General features: G+C 46.8%; 1 protein-coding gene across 2 annotated transcripts; it reads right to left on the minus strand.

Moving 5' to 3' along the window:
* Positions 1 to 445: 445 nt before the first annotated feature.
* LOC106564234 (mitochondrial dicarboxylate carrier) lies at positions 446 to 22,541 on the minus strand. Of its 2 annotated transcripts, XM_045709767.2 has the most exons (11): positions 21,981 to 22,532; positions 14,517 to 14,636; positions 12,370 to 12,484; positions 11,262 to 11,310; positions 11,035 to 11,076; positions 10,883 to 10,926; positions 10,585 to 10,655; positions 9,351 to 9,443; positions 9,018 to 9,095; positions 8,188 to 8,244; positions 446 to 2,655 (listed from the first exon to the last, which is right to left on the minus strand). In XM_045709767.2, exons 1-11 carry the CDS (start codon positions 22,068 to 22,070, stop codon positions 2,554 to 2,556), a joined length of 861 nt encoding a protein of 286 aa, XP_045565723.1. In that variant the 5' UTR covers positions 22,071 to 22,532; the 3' UTR covers positions 446 to 2,553. The 2 variants fall into 2 exon arrangements, with proteins under 2 accessions (XP_045565723.1, XP_045565730.1); XM_045709774.2 differs by lacking the exon at positions 14,517 to 14,636 and having other exon boundaries at positions 21,981 to 22,541.
* Positions 22,542 to 23,942: the final 1,401 nt, after the last annotated feature.

A 23,942-nucleotide genomic window follows, 5' to 3' on the forward strand; every position in this document is an offset into this window, starting at 1 on the left:
AATAAATATTCATGTTTTCTGAATGATACTAACAGTTTTAAAATGTGTTTAATAAGCTAAAAGCAAGCGAAACAGCGATCTTGAAAGTTTAGTTGGGTCCTGTCGTCACAAAAAAAGCAAACTGCCGACGTCGAACACACATCTTGGGTTGTGAAAGCGAGGACGGCCGACATTTTAGTCAGAGTTGCTAAGTAGCCTACCTCGGCCGTCAGTTTCTCTAGTGTGTTTCTGGTTCAACGGCTTTCTGATATCTTGAAGAGAACCACATTTCATAGCTCCTCACCAGGCGATGAGTGAAGACTGAGCTTCAGATCTGAAGAGCGCTGCTCACCACGACCAATAGGGGGAGACAGAGTATCAATAATCAGACAGACCTTGGACACAAGTCAGCAAGGAGATCCATTATGTTCACCCCCAAGCCCACACACACTCCACACTCACAGAGTGACAGTTACTATTTATTAGTATTTTAATTCAAAAAACAATCTACACAATACAGACCCATACATGTACAGCCGCACAGAGCTGGGTTCTACAATTTCATTTCCATTCCTAGAGATTGTGTGTGTGTGTGTGTGTGTACAAGGGGTGGTTCCCAATTACCACTCTTTAATAATGGCCCATCAAATACAGTCAAACAATTAACTGAAACACACACTCACAAGCACGCACACAATCTCACAAGTAGCATGTTTGAATGAATCCTCTCTCATTCACACAGAGACGTATCTGTTAATAACCAGTCACTCATTCATAATGACCAGTCTCCCAAACACACACAGTACCATGCTGCCCCCTGGAGGCTACAGGGGAAAAGGCATCCTGACTCACTGGAACTCACTGTGGATGTCCCCCCCCCCCCTAAATGACCCTATTACAGACAACTGCCTAAAGTTACCTGTAGTGTTCGTCTGTTTGTGTGTGTGTGTTTAATAAAGTGCCTTAAAGCCAGCAGTTTCATCCAGGTCCCAGTAAACAGTATCTCTCTCTAACTCACAGTATCTCTAAATGATCTCCAATAGGGCCCTATGGGGCCTGGTCAAAGGTAGTGTACAACCTATTCACTATACGTCTCTTATCTCTGTCCAGTTATATCTCGTGGTCACATTGCCCTTGGTGGGAATTTCTACTGTTGTCCCTAACCACAGATCTAGGATCAGATCACCCAGCCCCAATAATAACTTTAACTGGTAGGGGGATACAACTAACATCTGACTCAGAACCAGTGCCTAGGGGCAACGTCTGTTTAGTACCTCTGTCTGTAAGCATGTGATGGCTTTATAGCCATGGTGTTATGGCATTATAACCTGTTATGCAGCATCCCTTATAGGCAGGAATAGGACCGTCATCCATTGCCACTCCCAAAATGTCTCTGAGTTGATGGAATAATAACAGGAATAGCACTGACCTGTTACAGTAATAAGCATTGCTTATGAACAGGAATAGCACTGACCTGTTACAGTAATAAGCATCCCTTATGAACAGGAATAGCACTGACCTGTTTCAGTACATGACCATTTTAGTCATTAAGTGATGCTCTTATCCAGAGCCATTAGGGTTAAGTGTCTTCCTCGCTCGAGGGCTCAACAACAGATGTATTACCTAGTCAGCTCGGGGATTTGACACGGCAACCTTTCGGGTTACTGGCCCAACGCTCTTAACCGCGAGGCTACCTGCTGCTGTTACAGTGTTATGAACAGGAACAGGGCCCTTTGTCACCGTCACCCCCCGATGTGACGGTATCTGAGATGGTAGAGGAGTTCCAGTTAGAACGACAATGTTGTAGTGATCCACAGTCACACCAGTAATACATTATAGTAATACACAATACTACAACTAGTACACCGCTAGTAATACATACTACTACAACTAGTACACTGCTAGTAATACATACTACTATAACTAGTACACTGCTAGTAATACATACTACTACAACTAGTACACTGCTAGTAATACATGAGGACTGGTGTGGTGTGGAATGGAACTGATTTGGGTGATACATACATGATGATGGTGGAAGGCTACAGTATAAAACACATTAACACTGTCTAGGGAGTGAACTCAGGTGACACTATGTCCCCTATATAGTGCACTACTTCTGACCAGAGCTTCATGTTAAGTGCACTACAGATTAAGGGTAATAAGTAATGTGCTACATAGGGAATAGCGTGTGATTTGAGGCGCAGCCCCCATTGAGAATGGCACTATTGATGATGGCAGACGCATGAAGATGATGTTACAGCAGGGTTTGACTGGCGTTGCTATGACAACTCTTCCTGTGGACAAGGCTGTGATGGTGCAGGTGTAGGCAGTTCCTTCAAAGTCTTTTCCACTGGTGATTGGTTGATTTCCAGAGCAGGTGAAAGAGGGCCGGGTAGGATAGTATAGCAGACATTCCATCCCTACATCCACCTCTCTGTGTGATTGGACAGCGCAGGGCGATGGGGGGGGGGGGGGGTGTGGCCCCGTGGCAGTGACAGGGGATTGGTTGACGTTGGCAGGGGACCGGGGACGGGGGGTTAGAGGGTAAAGGTCATAGGTCACGGAGCGTGCTCAGGAGATGACGACGATGCCGAAGTTGTTCTTGAGCTGCTCTAGGAAGATGAAGGTGAGCACCGTGTGAGGAATCAGACGGATCCCTGCAGGAACAAGACCCTGCAACGCCATTGGACAGTTAGTTAGCATTCTGACACGTCATTGGACAGTCAGTCAAGACCTTGTCAACATTGTTACATGTGATTGAACATTGGGCACTTCGTCAAGACCCTGACACGGGATTGGACAGTTGGTCTACATGCTGACGTGATTGGACAGTAGGTTAAGACCTTGCAATGCAATTGGGCAGTTAATTAACTTTCTTGCAACTGTATTGGACAATTAGTCAAGACCTTTACACAGGGATGGACAGTTGATTACAACCTTGTAATCCCATTGGACAGGCTTGGACCATATGTTTAGGCCCTGACACTGGATTGGACAGTCAGCCAATACCCTTCCATCTGATTTGGTAAATGACTCAAGACCCTGATGTGTAAATGGCCAGAGAATACCTTTACCCAGGATTCTCCTTAGACATTGATACAGTAATGACAGACCTTTACCCAGGCTTCACCTTAGCCTTCATATATATACATTAAGGTAAGACCCAGCCTTCATATATACGTTAAGGTTTGACCCAGCCTTCATATATACGTTAAGGTATGACCCAGCCTTCATATACTGCTCAAAAAAATAAAGGGAACACTTAAACAACACATCCTAGATCTGAATGAAAGAAATAATCTTATTAAATACTTTTTTCTTTACATAGTTGAATGTGCTGACAACAAAATCACACAAAAATAATCAATGGAATCCAATGTATCAACCCATGGAGGTCTGGATTTGGAGTCACACTCAAAATTAAAGTGGAAAACCACACTACAGGCTGATCCAACTTTGATGTAATGTCCTTAAAACAAGTCAAAATGAGGCTCAGTAGTGTGTGTGGCCTCCACGTGCCTGTATGACCTCCCTACAACGTCTGGGCATGCTCCTGATGAGGTGACGGATGGTCTCCTGAGGGATCTCCTCCCAGACCTGGACTAAAGCATCCGCCAACTCCTGGACAGTCTGTGGTGCAACGTGGCGTTGGTGGATGGAGCGAGACATGATGTCCCAGATGTGCTCAATTGGATTCAGGTCTGGGGAACAGGCGGGCCAGTCCATAGCATCAATGCCTTCCTCTTGCAGGAACTGCTGACACACTCCAGCCACATGAGGTCTAGCATTGTCTTGCATTAGGAGGAACCCAGGGCCAACCGCACCAGCATATGGTCTCACAAGGGGTCTGAGGATCTCATCTCGGTACCTAATGGCAGTCAGGCTACCTCTGGCGAGCACATGGAGGGCTGTGCGGCCCCTCAAAGAAATGCCACCCCACACCATGACTGACCCACCGCCAAACCGGTCATGCTGGAGGATGTTGCAGGCAGCAGAACGTTCTCCACGGCATCTCCAGACTCTGTCACGTCTGTCACATGCTCAGTGTGAACCTGCTTTCATCTGTGAAGAGCACAGGGCGCCAGTGGCAAAGTTGCTTTTCTTGGTGTTCTCTGGCAAATGCCAAACGTCCTGCACGGTGTTGGGCTGTAAGCACAACCCCCACCTGTGGACGTCGGGCCCTCATACCACCCTCATGGAGTCTGTTTCTGACCGTTTGAGCAGACACATGCACATTTGTGGCCTGCTGGAGGTCATTTTGCAGGGCTCTGGCAGTGCTTCTCCTGCTCCTCCTTGCACAAAGGCAGAGGTAGCGGTCCTGCTGCTGGGTTGTTGGCCTCCTCCACATCTCCTGATGTACTGGCCTGTCTCCTGGGTGCGCCTCCATGCTCTGGACACTACGCTGACAGACACAGCAAACCTTCTTGCCACAGCTCGCATTGATGTGCCATCCTGGATGAGCTGCACTACCTGAGCCACTTGTGTGGGTTGTAGACTCCGTCTCATGCTACCACTAGAGTGAAAGCACCGCCAGCATTCAAAAGTGACCAAAACATCAGCCAGGAAGCATAGGAACTGAGAAGTGGTCTGTGGTCCCCACCTGCAGAACCACTCCTTTATTGGGGGTGTCTTGCTAATTGCCTATAATTTCCACCTGTTGTCTATTCCATTTGCACAACAGCATGTGAAATTTATTGTCAATCAGTGTTGCTTCCTAACTGGACAGTTTGATTTCACAGAAGTGTGATTGACTTGGAGTTACATTGTGTTGTTTAAGTGTTCCCTTTATTTTTTTGAGCAGTGTATATACGTTAAGGTATGACCCAGCCTTCATATATACGTTAAGGTATGACCCAGCCTTCATATATACGTTAAGGTATGACCCAGACTTCACATATACGTTAAGGTATGACCCAGCCTTCATATATACGTTAAGGTATGACCCAGCCTTCATATATACGTTAAGGTAAGACCCAGCCTTCACATATACGTTAAGGTAAGACCCAGCCTTCATATATATACGTTAAGGTAAGACCCAGCCTTCATATATACGTTAAGGTAAGACCCAGCCTTCATATATATACGTTAAGGTATGACCCAGCCTTCATATATACGTTAAGGTAAGACCCAGCCTTCATATATACGTTAAGGTATGACCCAGCCTTCATATATACGTTAAGGTATGACCCAGCCTTCATATATATACGTTAAGGTATGACCCAGCCTTCATACACTGCTCAAAAAAATAAAGGGAACACTTAAACAACACAATGTAACTCCAAGTCAATCACACTTCTGTGAAATCAAACTGTCCACTTAGGAAGCAACACTGATTGACAATAAATTTCACATGCTGTTGTGCAAATGGAATAGACAACAGGTGGAAATTATAGGCAATTAGCAAGACACCACCAATAAAGGAGTGGTTCGGCAGGTGGTGACCACAGACCACTTTTCAGTTCCTATGCTTCCTGGCTGATGTTTTGGTCACTTTTGAATGCTGGCGGTGCTTTCACTCTAGTGGTAGCATGAGACGGAGTCTACAACCCACACAAGTGGCTCAGGTAGTGCAGCTCATCCAGGATGGCACATCAATGCGAGCTGTGGCAAGAAGGTTTGCTGTGTCTGTCAGCGAAGTGTCCAGAGCATGGAGGCGCTACCAGGAGACAGGCCAGTACATCAGGAGACGTGGAGGAGGCCGTAGGAAGGCAACAACCCAGCAGCAGGACCGCTACCTCCACCTTTGTGCAAGGAGGAGCAGGAGGAGCACTGCCAGAGCCCTGCAAAATGACCTCCAGCAGGCCACAAATGTGCATGTGTCTGCTCAAACGGTCAGAAACAGACTCCATGAGGGTGGTATGAGGGCCCGACGTCCACAGGTGGGGGTTGTGCTTACAGTCCAACACCGTGCAGGACGTTTGGCATTTGCCAGAGAACACCAAGATTGGCAAATTCGCCACTGGCGCCCTGTGCTCTTCACAGATGAAAGCAGGTTCACAATGAGCACATGTGACAGACTCTGGAGACGCCGTGGAGAACGTTCTGCTGCCTGCAACATCCTCCAGCATGACCGGTTTGGCGGTGGGTCAGTCATGGTGTGGGGTGGCATTTCTTTGGGGGCCCGCACAGCCCTCCATGTGCTCGCCAGAGGTAACCTGACTGCCATTAGGTACCGAGATGAGATCCTCAGACCCCTTGTGAGACCATATGCTGGTGCGGTTGGCCCTAGGTTCCTCCTAATGCAAGACAATGCTAGACCTCATGTGGCTGGAGTGTGTCAGCAGTTCCTGCAAGAGGAAGGCATTGATGCTATGGACTGGCCCGCCCGTTCCCCAGACCTGAATCCAATTGAGCACATCTGGGACATCATGTCTCGCTCCATCCACCAACGCCACGTTGCACCACAGACTGTCCAGGAGTTGGCGGATGCTTTAGTCCAGGTCTGGGAGGAGATCCCTCAGGAGACCATCCGCCACCTCATCAGGAGCATGCCCAGGCGTTGTAGGGAGGACATACAGGCACGTGGAGGCCACACACACTACTGAGCCTCATTTTGACTTGTTTTAAGGACATTACATCAAAGTTGGATCAGCCTGTAGTGTGGTTTTCCACTTTAATTTTGAGTGTGACTCCAAATCCAGACCTCTATGGGTTGATAAATTGGATTTCCATTGATTATTTTTGTGTGATTTTGTTGGCAGCACATTCAACTATGTAAAGAAAAAAGTATTTAATAAGATTATTTCATTCATTCAGATCTAGGATGTGTTATTTTAGTGTTCCCTTTATTTTTTTGAGCAGTGTATATACGTTAAGGTAAGACCCAGCCTTCATATATACGTTAAGGTATGACCCAGCCTTCATATATACGTTAAGGTAAGACCCAGCCTTCATATATACGTTAAGGTATGACCCAGCCTTCACATATACGTTAAAGTGAGACCCAGCCTTCATATATATACGTTAAGGTAAGACCCAGCCTTCATATATACGTTAAGGTAAGACCCAGCCTTCATATATACGTTAAGGTATGACCCAGCCTTCATATATACGTTAAGGTATGACCCAGCCTTCACATATACGTTAAGGTAAGACCCAGCCTTCATATATATACGTTAAGGTAAGACCCAGCCTTCATATATATACGTTAAGGTAAGACCCAGCCTTCATATATATACGTTAAGGTAAGACCCAGCCTTCATATATATACGTTAAGGTAAGACCCAGCCTTCATATATATACGTTAAGGTAAGACCCAGCCTTCATATATATACGGTAAGGTAAGACCCAGCCTTCATATATATACGTTAAGGTAAGACCCAGCCTTCATATATATACATTAAGGTAAGACCCAGCCTTCATATATATACGTTAAGGTAAGACCCAGCCTTCATATATATACGTTAAGGTAAGACCCAGCCTTCATATATATACGTTAAGGTAAGACCCAGCCTTCATATATATACGTTAAGGTAAGACCCAGCCTTCATATATATACGTTAAGGTAAGACCCAGCCTTCATATATATACGTTAAGGTAAGACCCAGCCTTCATATATATATACATTAAGGTAAGACCCAGCCTTCATATATATACGTTAAGGTAAGACCCAGCCTTCATATATATACGTTAAGGTAAGACCCAGCCTTCATATATATACGTTAAGGTAAGACCCAGCCTTCATATATATACGTTAAGGTAAGACCCAGCCTTCATATATATACGGTAAGGTAAGACCCAGCCTTCATATATATACGTTAAGGTAAGACCCAGCCTTCATATATATACATTAAGGTAAGACCCAGCCTTCATATATATACGTTAAGGTAAGACCCAGCCTTCATATATATACGTTAAGGTAAGACCCAGCCTTCATATATATACGTTAAGGTAAGACCCAGCCTTCATATATATACGTTAAGGTAAGACCCAGCCTTCATATATATACGTTAAGGTAAGACCCAGCCTTCATATATATACGTTAAGGTAAGACCCAGCCTTCATATATATATACATTAAGGTAAGACCCAGCCTTCATATATATACGTTAAGGTAAGACCCAGCCTTCATATATATGTTAAGGTAAGACCCAGGATTACAAGATCAGTTAGAAACTCTTGTCTCTGTCAGAAAGACAGTCACACAGAGTGAAGGTTATTAGTCTGGCCTGCTAGGTGGGTTTCTGGGACTGCCAGTGTGTCTCACCTTGTAGAAGGCCATGGGTCCCTCTTTAGCCGTCATTCTCAGACAGTGTATCACACCCTGAAACACACACAGTTACATGGTGAGAGTGAGTGAGTGAGTGAGTGAGTGAGTGAGTGAGTGAGTGAGTGAGTGAGTGAGTGAGTGAGTGAGTGAGTGAGTGAGTGAGTGAGTGAGTTGGATGAAGGGATAGATGGAGAGATGAAAAAGAGAGGGATAGATGGAGAGATGAAAAAGAGAGGGATAGATGGAGAGATGAAAAAGAGAGGGATAGATGGAGAGATGAAAAAGAGAGGGATAGATGGAGAGATGAAAAAGAGGGATAGATGGAGAGATGAAAAAGAGGGATAGATGGAGAGATGAAAAAGAGGGATAGATGGAGAGATGAAAAAGAGGGATAGATGGAGAGATGAAAAAGAGGGATAGATGGAGAGATGAAAAAGAGGGATAGATGGAGAGATGAAAAAGAGGGATAGATGGAGAGATGAAAAAGAGGGATAGATGGAGAGATGAAAAAGAGGGATAGATGGAGAGATGAAAAAGAGGGATAGATGGAGAGATGAAAAAGAGGGATGGATGGAGAGATGAAAAAGAGAGGGATGGATGGAGAGATGAAAAAGAGAGGGATGGATGGAGAGATGAAAAAGAGAGGGATGGATGGAGAGATGAAAAAGAGAGGGATGGATGGAGAGATGAAAGAGAGAGTGATGGATGGAGAGATGAAAGAGAGAGGGATGGATGGAGAGATGAAAGAGAGAGGGATGGATGGAGAGATGAAAGAGAGAGGGATGGATGGAGAGATGAAAGAGAGAGGGATGGATGGAGTATCTTACTGAGTATTCTCCTTTAGAGTTCATCAACCTGGTCTTCATCACATCTAGAGGCTGACACAGGAACGTAGCACAGCCTCCCTACAGACAGACAGACAGACAGACAGACAGACAGACAGACAGACAGACAGACAGACAGACAGACAGACAGACAGACAGACAGACAGACAGACAGACAGACAGACAGACAGACAGACAGACAGACAGACAGACAGACCATTTGTTTTCTTTGAGTTATCAACGAACAATGTCATTGTTATCATATCACATTCTTCTGGTTCCTTATCCAACCAGCACTCTGCACTATTTTAACCAATAAGAAGCCCGGTTACTCACAGCGATGAAGCTGGACAGGAAGTGTGTGAGGATGTTATCTCCCATGAAGCCTGAAGACAGCACCAGCTGTTTAGCCTGGTCATAACATGCCAACTACAGACAGAGGAGGGGGGGAGAGAGAGAGAGAGAAAGATGGAGATAGACAGGGAGATGGAGGGAAATGGAGAGAGAGAGAGGAGGGTGAAATGGAGAGAGAGAGAGGAGGGTGAAATGGAGAGAGAGAGGAGGGTGAAATGGAGAGAGAGAGAGGAGGGTGAAATGGAGGGAGAGAGAGGAGGGTGAAATGGAGGGAGAGAGAGGAGGGTGAGATGGAGAGAGAGGAGGGTGAGATGGAGAGAGAGGAGGGTGAGATGGAGAGAGGGGAGGGTGAGATGGAGAGAGGGGAGGGTGAGATGGAGAGAGGGGAAGGTGAGATGGAGAGAGAGGAGGGTGAGATGGAGAGAGGAAGGTGAGATGGAGAGAGAGGAGGGTGAGATGGAGAGAGAGGAGGGTGAGATGGAGAGGGGAAGGTGAGATGGAGAGAGAGGAGGGTGAGATGGAGAGAGAGGAGGGTGAGATGGAGAGAGGAAGGTGAGATGGAGAGAGAGGAGGGTGAGATGGAGAGGGGAAGGTGAGATGGAGAGAGAGGAGGGTGAGATGGAGAGAGAGGAGGGTGAGATGGAGAGAGGAAGGTGAGATGGAGAGAGGGGAGGGTGAGATGGAGAGAGGGGAGGGTGAGATGGAGAGAGGGGAAGGTGAGATGGAGAGAGAGGAGGGTGAGATGGAGAGAGGAAGGTGAGATGGAGAGAGAGGAGGGTGAGATGGAGAGAGAGGAGGGTGAGATGGAGAGGGGAAGGTGAGATGGAGAGAGAGGAGGGTGAGATGGAGAGAGAGGAGGGTGAGATGGAGAGAGGAAGGTGAGATGGAGAGAGAGGAGGGTGAGATGGAGAGGGGAAGGTGAGATGGAGAGAGAGGAGGGTGAGATGGAGAGAGAGGAGGGTGAGATGGAGAGAGGAAGGTGAGATGGAGAGAGAGGAGGGTGAGATGGAGAGAGAGGAGGGTGAGATGGAGAGAGAGGAGGGTGAGATGGAGAGAGAGGAGGGTGAGATGGAGAGAGGAAGGTGAGATGGGTTATACATCAATAGATAAAGAGAAGACCTAAAGACAACCAACTAGTGTCTCTGTCCTAATCTATACAATCTACTGCTATACGTAACGCTAAAACTTCATTTCCCAGGGTGCCGTGCAGTCATACCTGTCCCACGGTGACCAGAGCTCCTCTGCTGGAGGCCATGGTAGCTCCTGAGAACAACTTCCTCACCCCCTCTACACACAGATCAGAGGGGAGGTGTCAGGGGTCACACAGAGGGGGGGGGGGGGGGGGGGGGTAATGACAGGGAGCAGCAGAATACAAACTGTAGCAATTTTTTTTAACAAAAGCTTTCTATCGTTCTATGTTTTATAAAGCGTTTTGCATTGGAGTGACAGTGTGTGGCTTCCTCTCTAAACTCATTGTCATTTCATCTTTTTGAGTACAAATCACACATTCCTACCTTCTCTGAAGACCCTGAACAGACCGTCCACAGCATGTTTGTAGCTGAGAGAGAGAGAGAGAGACACAGAGTTTTACAGAGAGAGAGACACAGAGTTAGACATTGTCAGATCAACAACATATCATGTATTCTGAATGGTCAGGAACACTCACTTTCTCCTCAGTTCTGGAGGTAGTTTAACATCATTCTGCATCCTGAGGGACAAAACTAGTATATTAGTTAAAACATCACAATAATATACACCATACAACCTAACCATTAAACTAGTATATTAGTTAAAACATCACAACAATATACACCATACAACCAAAATATAACTATTGAATAACTATCATAAAATGCAAGAGAGTTGTGTGTGTTAACAAGGTGTTTCTCTCACCTGACGTTCACCATGTCTGCAGGAGTGCCAATGAACCCGCCAGTAAAACCTAGAAGCATGACAGAGATTAGTGTGTGTGTGTCTGTGTGTGGAAATGTTTAACCAGAAGTCCAAATGAGAATAATAAAATAACAAAGATTTGACCAACTGGGGACATTTTGTTAGTCCCCACAAGGTCAAATGCCATTTCTAGGAGTTTGGGGTGAAGGTTAGAATGAGTGTTAGAATTAAGTTAGGGTTAGGAGCAAGGGTTAGTTTTAGGGTTAAAGTTACAGGCTGACTACTCCGCTCGCGTCGTGTGAGTGAGCGTTGCAAAATAAATTTAGAAATCTATATTTTTCAATTATTGCACCCATACTGCTCGCGCGCACCAACGAGCTCTGCGTTGCCAAGCGATAAAATACAAGTCAGTTCTATTGGTGACGCAGATCGCGCTGCAAGTCCTGCCTCTCCCATCACCTCATTGGTTTATAGAAGCAGGTACCCACGTGCCATCTCCTCATTGGTTATACCCACGTGGGTGACTGAAAGACGAACGAGGTCGGTGGCGGTAATGCACCTAATTTATGAAAGTTGCCAATCGCAATATAAAGTCAAGAGAAGAAAAAGCCTGGAAGGAGGAGAGATGACTAGAAATGATTCGGTTGACCGTTTTATGTGTGGATTAATTGACGGAGTAGAGGACCTTGTGCATTTCAGGTAAATTAACAACTCAATGTTTATATCCCAGGACAAATTAGCTACCAACAGCAAGCTAGCTAGCTAAATTGCCATACATGTTTAATGCTTTTCGACCTGTCCCCAAATTAATGTAATTGGTTCAGAGTTTGTTTTGATATTTTAACATGCGTGTTGTGATCGCATTTGGTGTGGAGGGACAAAATAAATGTATGCACGATGGCGCACACGCGCAGCCGGTTTGGGTTCCGTGTTAGGGGTAAGGCTAGGGAAAATAGGATTTTGAATGGAACTGAATTGTCTGTCCCCACAAGGTTGGCTGTACAAGACCGTGTGTGTGAACATTACCCTTAGACTGTGACAGCGTGTGTGTGTGTGTGTGTTCAGCATACATGCGTGTTTGAGCAAGCCTGTGTCTGTGTGTCCCTACCTCCGAAGGCCCCCAGCAGCACCTTCTGGTAGAAAGGCATGGGCCCCTGGTTACTGCTGCTCAACATGTCTCTGACTGTCTCATAGATAGCAAACCTAGTTAGAGAATAGGACATCTAGAGAGAAGAGGGAGGGAGGGAGGGAGGGAGGGAGGGAGGGAGGGAGGGAGGGAGGGAGGGAGGGAGGGAGGGAGGGAGGGAGGGAGGGAGGGAGGGAGGGAGGGAGGGAGGGAGAATAGTAGAGGGCAGAAGAGAGAGAAAAGTACAACAAATTGAAAAAAGAGCTGACATTCTAGTTGTGTCATAGCTTCAATCCACCACTAGCCGAAACCCATCTGTCACAAACAGGAAACAGCTCCTCTCCAGAGTGAGATGTCAATAGAGGTGTTAACAGGACGTTTCAACACCCCAACCAGGTTCCCCTGGGTACAGATCTAGGATCAGCTTCCCCTCCCTCAATTCCAACCTTAACCATTAGTGTGGAAAATGCTAAACAGACCAAAGATCAGTATCTATGGCCAACTTCACCCTACACCAGCCTCCACACTGTGTGTTACCATGGTAACCAACTGACATTCTTACTACTGGTCTAACTTCATATAGAGAATTTCCTCTGATGCAATACTGCCAGAAGGGTTACTAACTTACACCAATGAAACAAACTGGATCCAGGTGAGGCATTGTGTGCATCCAAAATGGCACCCTACTCCCTATATAGGCCACTGCTTTTAACCAGGGCTCATTGGTCAAAAGCAGAGCACAGATTATCAACACAAACATTATCCTCTTAATGTGTGGATAAAACATGTATTTCTGCTAATACTCTTAATGTGTGGATAAAACATGTATTTCTGCTAATACTCTTACTCTGTGGATAAAACATGTATTTCTGCTAATACTCTTAATGTGTGGATAAAACATGTATTTCTGCTAATACTCTTACTCTGTGGATAAAACATGTATTTCTGCTAATACTCTTAATGTGTGGATAAAACATATATTTCTGCTAATACTTGATAGGACAAAAGCCAGAGTCTAGCATTTTCAATTGCTGATGGAGAGAAAAGCCTACTGGAATATAATACTGATCCTTCTGCCTGGAACACTCAGGTTCTATATACCCATCTCTGGAATAGAATACTGATCCTTCTGCCTGGAACACTCAGGTTCTATATACCTATCTCTGGAATAGAATACTGATCCTTCTGCCTGGAACACTCAGGTTCTATATACCCATCTCTGGAATAGAATACTGATCCTTCTGCCTGGAACACTCAGGTTCTATATACCTATCTCTGGAATAGAATACTGATCCTTCTGCCTGGAACACTCAGGTTCTATATACCTATCTCTGGAAAAGAATACTGATCCTTCTGCCTGGAACACTCAGGTTCTATATACCTATCTCTGGAAAAGAATACTGATCCTTCTGCCTGGAACACTCAGGTTCTATATACCTATCTCTGGAATATAATACTGATCCTTCTGCCTGGAACACTCAGGTTCTATATACCTATCTCTGGAACAGAGTCCATACAGCACTAATGAAACTATCATTACAGGATTACACACTCTCTGTCTCTACCACACACCCTCTCCTTCTCCCCCACCCACTCTCTCTGTCTCTACCACACACCCTCTCCTTCTCCCCCACCCACTCTCTCTGTCTCTACCACACACCCTCTCCTTCTCCCCCACCCACTCTCTCTGTCTCTACCACACACCCTCTCCTTCTCCCCCACCCACTCTCTCTGTCTCTACCACACACCCTCTCCTTCTCCCCCACCCACTCTCTCTGTCTCTACCACACACCCTCTCCTTCTCCCCCACCCACTCTCTCTCTAGCACACACCCTCTCCTTCTCCCCCACTCTCTCTCTACCACACACCCTCTCCTTCTCCCCCCCCCCACTCTCGCTCTCTCTCTACCACACACCATCTCCTCCCCCCCTCTCTACCACACACCCTCTCCTTCTCCCCACCCACTCTCTCTCTCTCTACCACACACCCTCTCCTTCTCCCCCACCCACTCTCTCTCTCTCTACCACACACCATCTCCTCCCCCCCTCTCTACCACACACCCTCTCCTTCTCCCCCACCCACTCTCTCTCTCTCTACCACACACCCTATCCTTCTCTCCATCCTCCTACCTGTCTGCAGAGTGATGCGCTGAGTCCGTTGTACAGAGACAGAGCTCCATCGTTCTTCACTACCTGCATGGCCATGCTCACCATCCCCATCTTCCCCTTCTGCTGGGTCTGCAGGTGGACCTACACACACACACACACACACACACACACACACACACTTTCATCATTACAAATACGATCAATATACTGTATCTTCATCATCATTACCATTATCACAGTCAGTCATCAGTGTGTATACTTTTTAGTGACTATGGAACTCTCTCTCAGACAGACAGACAGACAGACAGACAGACACGCTGAGTGTTTATAGCTCAGCTGACCTGGTTGTAACTGTGGCGATCTGTGAGATGGTACACGATGGCAGGAACGGGCGTGTCACTGTGACTTATGGTAGAGATAAATCTAGACACACACCGCCGTACACACCACACACACACACACACACACACACACAGAGGAGCTGTCCTTGAGGTCTATAGAGATAGTTTTACCATGTAGTAGTTACTGTCTACAGAGATAGTAGTTACTGTCTACAGAGATAGTAGTTACTGTCTACAGAGATAGTAGTTACTGTCTACAGAGATAGTAGTTACTGTCTACAGAGATAGTAGTTTCATATAATATTTACTGTCTAAAGAGATAGTTGTTTCATATAATAGTTACTGTCTACAGAGATAGTAGTTTCATATAATAGTTACTGTCTATAGAGATAGTTGTTTCATATAATAGTTACTGTCTATAGAGATAGTTGTTTCATATAATAGTTACTGTCTATAGAGATAGTAGTATAATGAAGTAGTTACTGTCTATAGAGATAGTAGTATCATGTAGTAGTTGTGAGTCAGTGGAGGTAGTAGTATAATGTAGTAGTTGTGAGTCAGTGGAGATAGTAGTATAATGTAGTAGTTGTGAGTCAGTGGTGATAGTAGTATAATGTAGTAGTTGTGAGTCAGTGGAGATAGTACTATAATGTAGTAGTTGTGAGTCAGTGGAGATAGTACTATAATGTAGTAGTTGTGAGTCAGTGGAGATAGTACTATAATGTAGTAGTTGTGAGTCAGTGGAGATAGTAGTATAATGTAGTAGTTGTGAGTCAGTGGAGATAGTACTATAATGTAGTAGTTGTGAGTCAGTGGAGATAGTAGTATAATGTAGTAGTTGTGAGTCAGTGGAGATAGTAGTATAATGTAGTAGTTGTGAGTCAGTGGAGATAGCTGTAGATATGGTTGTGACAGTTATAGAGGTAGCACTAGTTGGAATGTCACAATTACTGACATTCTCGTGTGTGTACAGGGAACAGGTTTTTTGTAGGTAATTCTCAGACTTCCTTTGAACTCACTCTCCCTCCCTCCTTCCTTATGTCTCTCTCTGACAGTGTAATGTATTGTTCTTCTCAGAGGGCTTTTTATCGACTGGGCTCTGCTCCAAGTGTGGCCTCCATCCGGCCAATCACGTCTCTCGCTCCCACCGGCTTATCAGAACTGTTTGAACTCAAAGGCCGCCGAGGCCTTCAACTATGGAACACAAACAATCTCTCTTTCTCTCTCTCTCTCTCCCTCTCTCTCACCGTCCATCGCTCTTTCTCATTCTCTAGTTCATTATTTTTCCTTCCCTCTCTCTCTCCATCATCCATTCCCTCTCGCTAACTGTAAATAACAGTCTCTCTCCCCCTCTCCCTCCCCCTCTCCCTCTGGTGTGAGTAGATAATAATTCACACCCTGAGTACAGATACAGATAGCTGGTTGCTGCAGGACCTGGCTGGTACTCAATAACCTCTCCAGTCAGGACACAGTGGAATGAGTGAACGAATGACTGAACCAACAAATAAAACAAAAGCGCACGAATGTCCGAAGGAATGAACAAACGAAATAACTAATTCATTAAATAACTAACAAATAAGTGAGTGAGTTTGCTGACTATCTTCTCTGATGACTAGAGAAGACAGAATATAGTAAGTATCTTCTCTAATGACACTGAAAGTCAAAACTGCAGAGCTGGGGCCTTTTCCAAAAAGAACAAGTCAGCATTTAACCTCTGACCTCCAGCTAGTCCTGAGTCACATCACCAACACACCGTTCCATTGTTACAGTCATGACTCAACAGCTTCTAATACTGATAGGAAGACAATGTCATAACTTAGATGTGGGTGCTAAGTTGTTTCAAGTTAAACACACACACATTAATGAGCATGTACACAAACATGCGGAAACACACGCAAGTGCGCGCGCACACACACGCGTGAGATCCAGATCCTCCCCTCAGGTAGCAGAGAGAGGTAGGGTGTTACTAGGGCAACAGACTTCATGCCAGACTAAACAGGTGTAGTAACAACAGTATGTTGTTGGAACTAGGTCAGAGAGGAGAGGCACGGCCAGCTTCAGGACAAGAGGAGACGCTAGGCCAGGCACGGCCAGCTTCAGGACAAGAGGAGACGCTAGGCCAGGCACGGCCAGCTACAGGACAAGAGGAGACGCTAGGCCAGGCACGGCCAGCTTCAGGACAAGAGGAGACGCCAGGCCAGGCTAGCTTCAGGACAAGAGGAGACGCTAGGCCAGGCACGGCCAGCTTCAGGACAAGAGGAGACGATAGGCCAGGCTAGCTTCAGGAGAACAAACTGCTGCTGATTCTGAACGTTCTGATGGGCCTCCGCAGTACACACACGTAGCTTACAGTTGTTCATCCTTCTCACCCCTGTCAGAGAGACGACAGGGAAGGAACCACCATTTACCTACCTCTAGGCTGCTATACATAGAATGACAAACCAAATAAATAGGCTAGAGTTTTTCATGGAATCTTTGTGGTAATTGAATAGAATTTACTTTGAATTTATCAGAATTAATTTTCCAGAAATAGTTTGAGGTCTGTGTATTCTCAAATTGAAAAAAAGTGAGGGAGCGCCGCTCTCCAGCACTTTGACACCACTACAACCCAGAATGCTAGGCCAGGCATGGCTAGCTCTAGGAGAAGAGGAGACGCTAGGCCAGGCATGGCTAGCTCCAGGAGAAGAGGAGACGCTAGGCCAGGCATGGCTAGCTCCAGGAGAAGAGGAGACGCTAGGCCAGGCATGGCTAGCTCCAGGAGAAGAGGAGAAGCTAGGCCAGGCATGGCTAGCTTCAGGAGAAGAGGAGAAGCTAGGCCAGGCATGGCTAGCTTCAGGAGAAGAGGAGAGGCTAGGCCAGGCATGGCTAGCTCCAGGAGAAGTGGAGAAGCTAGGGTAGGCATGGCTAGCTCCAGGAGAAGAGGAGAAGCTAGGCCAGGCATGGCTAGCTTCAGGAGAAGAGGAGAAGCTAGGCCAGGCATGGCTAGCTTCAGGAGAAGAGGAGAAGCTAGGCCAGGCATGGCTAGCTTCAGGAGAAGAGGAGAAGCTAGGCCAGGCATGGCTAGCTTCAGGAGAAGAGGAGAAGCTAGGCCAGGCATGGCTAGCTTCAGGAGAAGAGGAGAAGCTAGGGTTCGCATGGCTAGCTTCAGGAGAAGAGGAGAGGCTAGGCCAGGCATGGCTAGCTTCAGGAGAAGTGGAGAAGCTAGGGTAGGCATGGCTAGCTTCAGGAGAAGGGGAGAAGCTAGGGTAGGCATGGCTAGCTTCAGGAGAAGGGGAGAAGCTAGGATAGGCATAGATAGCTTCAGGAGAAGAGGAGAAGCTAGGCCAGGCATGGCTAGCTTCAGGAGAAGAGGAGAAGCTAGGGTTCGCATGGCTAGCTTCAGGAGAAGAGGAGAGGCTAGGCCAGGCATGGCTAGCTTCAGGAGAAGAGGAGAAGCTAGGCTAGGCATGGCTAGCTTCAGGAGAAGAGAAGCTAGGCTAGACATGGCTAGCTTCAGTTAAAGCACGATTTGTAAGCCTTGAGACAATTGAGACATAGATTGTTTTATGTGTGCCATTCAGAGGGTGAATCAGCAAGACAAAACATTTGTGCCTTTGAACACGATGTCGTAGTAGGTTGTCGGTTTGTGTCAAATCTAGTCAATTTCTGTCTGAACTCCATAGCCATTGATAAGTGATAATTTACACTTTCACGTTGTCCTGTGTATATCTGATAGGTTTTTATAACTATGAAGATGTCCAGTGAAACCAGATATGCAATTTGTTGATAACACAACACTTGGATACACATTATGCAGAATGCTAATCCCAAAAAAATTCACTGCTATATTTTGCTTGTTTCCAGCAGGTTATTTCATAGGGAATTGTCAGAGGCTCTCTCCTATTGCAACATCACCAACAGTTTGAGAATGAAGGAAACTAACATGGTGTCCGTTCTAAAGCTTGACCCAACTCTCTTAACAGATGGCCGTGTGCATGGTTAGCTTCAGAGGACCAACACTTCATCCACATCTTGTTTGTCTTGTTCTGGCAGGTTTGTCAACTCTTGAGATCTCCCTGAGGATTATGCATCTCTCTCTCTGCACCAGCCTACAGGATAGACCAGGATGGATGGATCCCTATCTATTCTACACATCCAGATGACCCTGGTCTGTACATTCTCCATGACAACAGTAGATGACCCTGGTCTGTACATTCTCCATGACAACAGTAGATGACCCTGGCCTGTACATTCTCCATGACAACAGTAGATGACCCTGGTCTGTACATTCTCCATGACAACAGTAGATGACCCTGGTCTGTACATTCTCCATGACAACAGTAGATGACCCTGGCCTGTACATTCTCCATGACAACAGTAGATGACCCTGGTCTGTACATTCTCCATGACAACAGTAGATGACCCTGGTCTGTACATTCTCCATGACAACAGTAGATGACCCTGGTCTGTACATTCTCCATGACAACAGTAGATGACCCTGGCCTGTACATTCTCCCTGACAACAGTAGATGACCCTGGTCTGTACATTCTCAATGACAACAGTAGAGCATGTGGCTACTACTACTGTGAGTTATCCGTAATATGAGACGGCTATAACGCTACAGTTCAACTAGGTCTAACCCTGTTTACTCTGCACCGTAGCGGCGCAGTTAGCCGGTCAGTGACTTAACGAGGCCGATCACTGCTTCCCTGTGTCCCAAACGGCACCCTATCCCCCATAGGACACAGAGGGCTCTGGCCAAAAGTAGTGCACTAATAACTGCTTTCACTCTGACATAAAACATGCTTAGCGGTACACGGCCTACCTTAACTGTACTGTACTTTATTGTCAGTGTTAATTATGCTATGTGTATGTGTTTGTGTATGGGTATGTGTGCTGTATGGGTGTGTGTGTGTGGGACTCTCCAACAAAGTAATTATACACCTTTAGACTTTTCTAAGTATGCGAGTTGAGACAGGCTGTCTAGGCTACACTATCAACTCTACACACACCTCTGTCCAACACTAGCTCCTCCCACTACCCTCTGTCCAACACTAGCTCCTCCCACTACCCTCTGTCCAACACTGGCTCCTCCCACTACCCTCTGTCCAACACTAGCTCCTCCCACTACCCTCTGTCCAACACTAGCTCCTCCCACTACCCTCTGTCCAACACTAGCTCCTCCCACTACCCTCTGTCCAACACTAGCTCCTCCCACTACCCTCTGTCCAACACTAGCTCCTCCCACTACCCTCTGTCCAACACTAGCTCCTCCCACTACCCTCTGTCCAACACTAGCTCCTCCCACTACCCTCTGTCCAACACTGGCTCCTCCCACTATCCTCTGTCCAACACTAGCTCCTCCCACTACCCTCTGTCCAACACTAGCTCCTCCCACTACCCTCTGTCCAACACTAGCTCCTCCCACTACCCTCTGTCCAACACTAGCTCCTCCCACTACCCTCTGTCCAACACTAGCTCCTCCCACTACCCTCTGTCCAACACTAGCTCCTCCCACTACCCTCTGTTCAACACTGGCTCCTCCCACTACCCTCTGTTCAACACTGGCTCCTCCCACTACCCTCTGTCCAACACTGGCTCCTCCCACTACCCTCTGTCCAACACTGGCTCCTCCCACTACCCTCTGTCCAACACTGGCTCCTCCCACTACCCTCTGTCCAACACTGGCTCCTCCCACTACCCTCTGTCCAACTCTGGCTCCTCCCACTACCCTCTGTCCAACACTGGCTCCTCCCACTACCCTCTGTCCAACACTGGCTCCTCCCACTACCCTCTGTCCAACACTGGCTCCTCCCACTACCCTCTGTCCAACACTGGCTCCTCCCACTACCCTCTGTCCAACACTGGCTCCTCCCACTACCCTCTGTCCAACACTGGCTCCTCCCACTACCCTCTGTCCAACACTAGCTCCTCCCACTACCCTCTGTCCAACACTAGCTCCTCCCACTACCCTCTGTTTAACACTAGCTCCTCCCACTACCCTCTGTTTAACACTGGCTCCTCCCACTACCCTCTGTCCAACACTAGCTCCTCCCACTACCCTCTGTCCAACACTGGCTCCTCCCACTACCCTCTGTCCAACACTAGCTCCTCCCACTACCCTCTGTCCAACACTAGCTCCTCCCACTACCCTCTGTTTAACACTAGCTCCTCCCACTACCCTCTGTTTAACACTGGCTCCTCCCACTACCCTCTGTCCAACACTAGCTCCTCCCACTACCCATACAGATAAAGCGATCGAAGGGAAAGCATCTGGAGCAGGGTTTGAACCAGCAACCCTGCAGTTACAGATCTCTCAGTACACTCAAACACAGAGACGCTACACACAGGAAGCCCTAGAGTTAACAGCTGCTTTAAGACGGCTAGTTAGTCCTGTTATTTCATACCATGTCTATATAATTATACTACACACTGACCTACTTGTATGCATCTGTCATTATGTTGCCTGTTACACTACAGGACCACAACCATACTGTGCTGGCTCTGGTATTGTGGATTTTCCTTCACTTTCCAGGACGGTTCCACAAACTATGCTGGATGCATTATCAGGCCAGTACAGTTCAGCTTGGACCTGCAGTGTTAATCAGGCTTGTTAATTAAGCCTACACACGCTATACCGCACACAGGCCTACTGTAGGGTTAGGATATGTCATTCTGTGTGTGCTATTCTTGACTTCAAGATGACCCTGGTCTGTACATGCTCAATGACAACAGTAGAGCATGTGGCTACTACTACTACTGTGAGTTATCCGTAATATGAGACGGCTATAACGCTACAGTTCAACTAGGTCTAACCCTGTTTACTCTGCACCGTAGCGGCGCGGTTAGCCGGTCAGTGAACCGGAGAGCTCCCGCGGGACACAGACTACACACACGTCACTAGGCTAGACGAGAGAGAGAGAGAGAAAACGATTCTACAACTTTCATTTTCTGTACTATTTTCTCTAATCATCAGCAGGGCGCTGTGTTCAGTTTGGATAGATCCCAGTAGCCCGTTTAGTCTTTTATAACATAGGATGAAATTAGGGCAGATGTTGTCCCTAGTTTCCCAGGTAAACAGCTGGCTGACTAGCGGGCCTGCAGCCTCCGTAGGTCGGCTATAATCCTGCTAGGGGGTTACAGGGTTCTCTCTCCAGCACTTACTTTGATGAGGTCCAGAGGATGGGTGCAACAGGCAGCCCCGCAGGAGGCGAGCCCCCCAAAATACCACCGCGACATCCGTTTATCGGTCATATTCCCCCCCTGGCTTTATATAGTCCTACTGCTCTTCACTGAGTCCAATTCGATCCAGTCCAACAACGCAGCTGGCCAGAGCCAAGCTCCCTTTCCGCCTCGACACGCAAGCAGGTCGGCGCAGCAGTCTGTGCTTTCTGGTCCTCTCTCTCTCTCTCTCCGCGGGTCGAATGGAGGATAACCTCGTTAATGTTCAAATTAGCCGACGCCACCGACGAACTTTGAGTTCCGGTGCACGCATACACACGCAAACCACATCGTGCGTGTGTGTGTGTGTGTGTGTGTAGGCAATTTTACAGAACGCGTGATAGGAAATGGATCGACAGAGAGAGAAGAGGGGAGTCGCAGTGTGTGCACGCGCAGCCAATTGCTACCCGGGGCTGAGGAACTGCCTCATCGGGCTCTAGCTAGCCAGACGGTCGCCGCTCGACTATTTATTTTCTGCAGGTTGTTTTTGCAAACGTCAAAAGTGAAAAAGTCATCGATTTCTCTAGTCTACAGAGAGGATAACGGTTGTTAAAGTCCCCTCGTTGTTCTTAAAGAGACAGTACACCCTCAAGTAGTCAGTTACCCAACCAGACAAAGTGTACAAGTACTCTGTCGCTTTAAGGGAAACCTTCTCCAACATTCTCCAGCGAGGAAACTTTCTTTTTCAACGGAGTCAAGCGGCGATACATTGTATCCATGATAACGAATGGTTAGATGAAACCATTTGAAACTGGTTACAACGTATCTATTCTGCTGTTATTGTTTCCCGCACTCTCTGGCATTGCTTTTGACCGAGAGCTGTTCTTGTCATCCGTCACAGATGCAATAACATCCGCATTGACTGTAGCCAAAATGTAACCCATTACACGTGTCTTTTTCAATGCAGTCGTCACTTGGCAGCCTGTTGGCGAGCGCTAGACAATACCTAGAGCCATTTCTCAGAAGCCTACTAAAACAACACATAACCATGTTAAAGTACAACTTGACATCTTATGTCAAACACTTCAACGTGTTTAAAAGCCACCGTTGTTCCAAAATGCATCCATGTAATGCTGACCTCGCGCCAGCTCGCCTCGCATTCCCCAGGACAAATACTCATCAGAACATTGTTAAAGAGTCACACAGAAGGCCACATGCCCTGTGTTTAAATATACACTTTCTATTAGTTGTTATTGTGTGTGGCATAGAGGTGGTGGTGCAAGTTGACCCAATATGTGTGTGTGCACGCTCCTGACTTGGTTGGAATCTCTTTGCGCAATGTAACATTCCTGTCTGGTGCAAAGAGTTCTTTTTAAGCGCTGGAACTTTGTTCACTGGTCCAAATTAACATGCTCGCCCTTACACACAGATACTTGTATTGAGGTCACAACAAGCATATAGCATTTGATAGGCTAGTCCAGGTTCATTGAATTTAACATTGCTTAACTGTGTCTGACCTTTTCAACCAAAAATGTAATGTCCATGTCTTGTGCTCATAAGGAGACTAGTTAACTTGTCTCTTCTTTGCTTCCCTGAACATAGAACAATGGAGATGCTTGTCCAGTAGGTTCATGCTATACAACATTCGCAGAGTACGACCCTGCCTTACACAGGAAGCGGCGCAGGTCCTAATCCAGGCACTTGTCATCTCCCGTCTGGATTACTGCAACTCGTTGTTGGCTGGGCTCCCTGCCTGTGCCATTAAACCCCTACAACTCATCCAGAACGCCTCAGCCCGTCTGGTGTTCAACCTTCCCAAGTTCTCTCACGTCACCCCGCTCCTGGCTTCCAGTTGAAGCTCGCATCTGCTACAAGACCATGGTGCTTGCCTACGGAGCTGTGAGGGGAACGGCACCTCCGTACCTTCAGGCTCTGATCAGTCCCTACACCCAAACAAGGGCACTG

The sequence above is a fragment of the Salmo salar genome, chromosome 02 (assembly GCF_965601325.2).
Source record: "Salmo salar chromosome 02, fSalSal1, whole genome shotgun sequence".
NCBI lineage: Eukaryota > Metazoa > Chordata > Actinopteri > Salmoniformes > Salmonidae > Salmo > Salmo salar.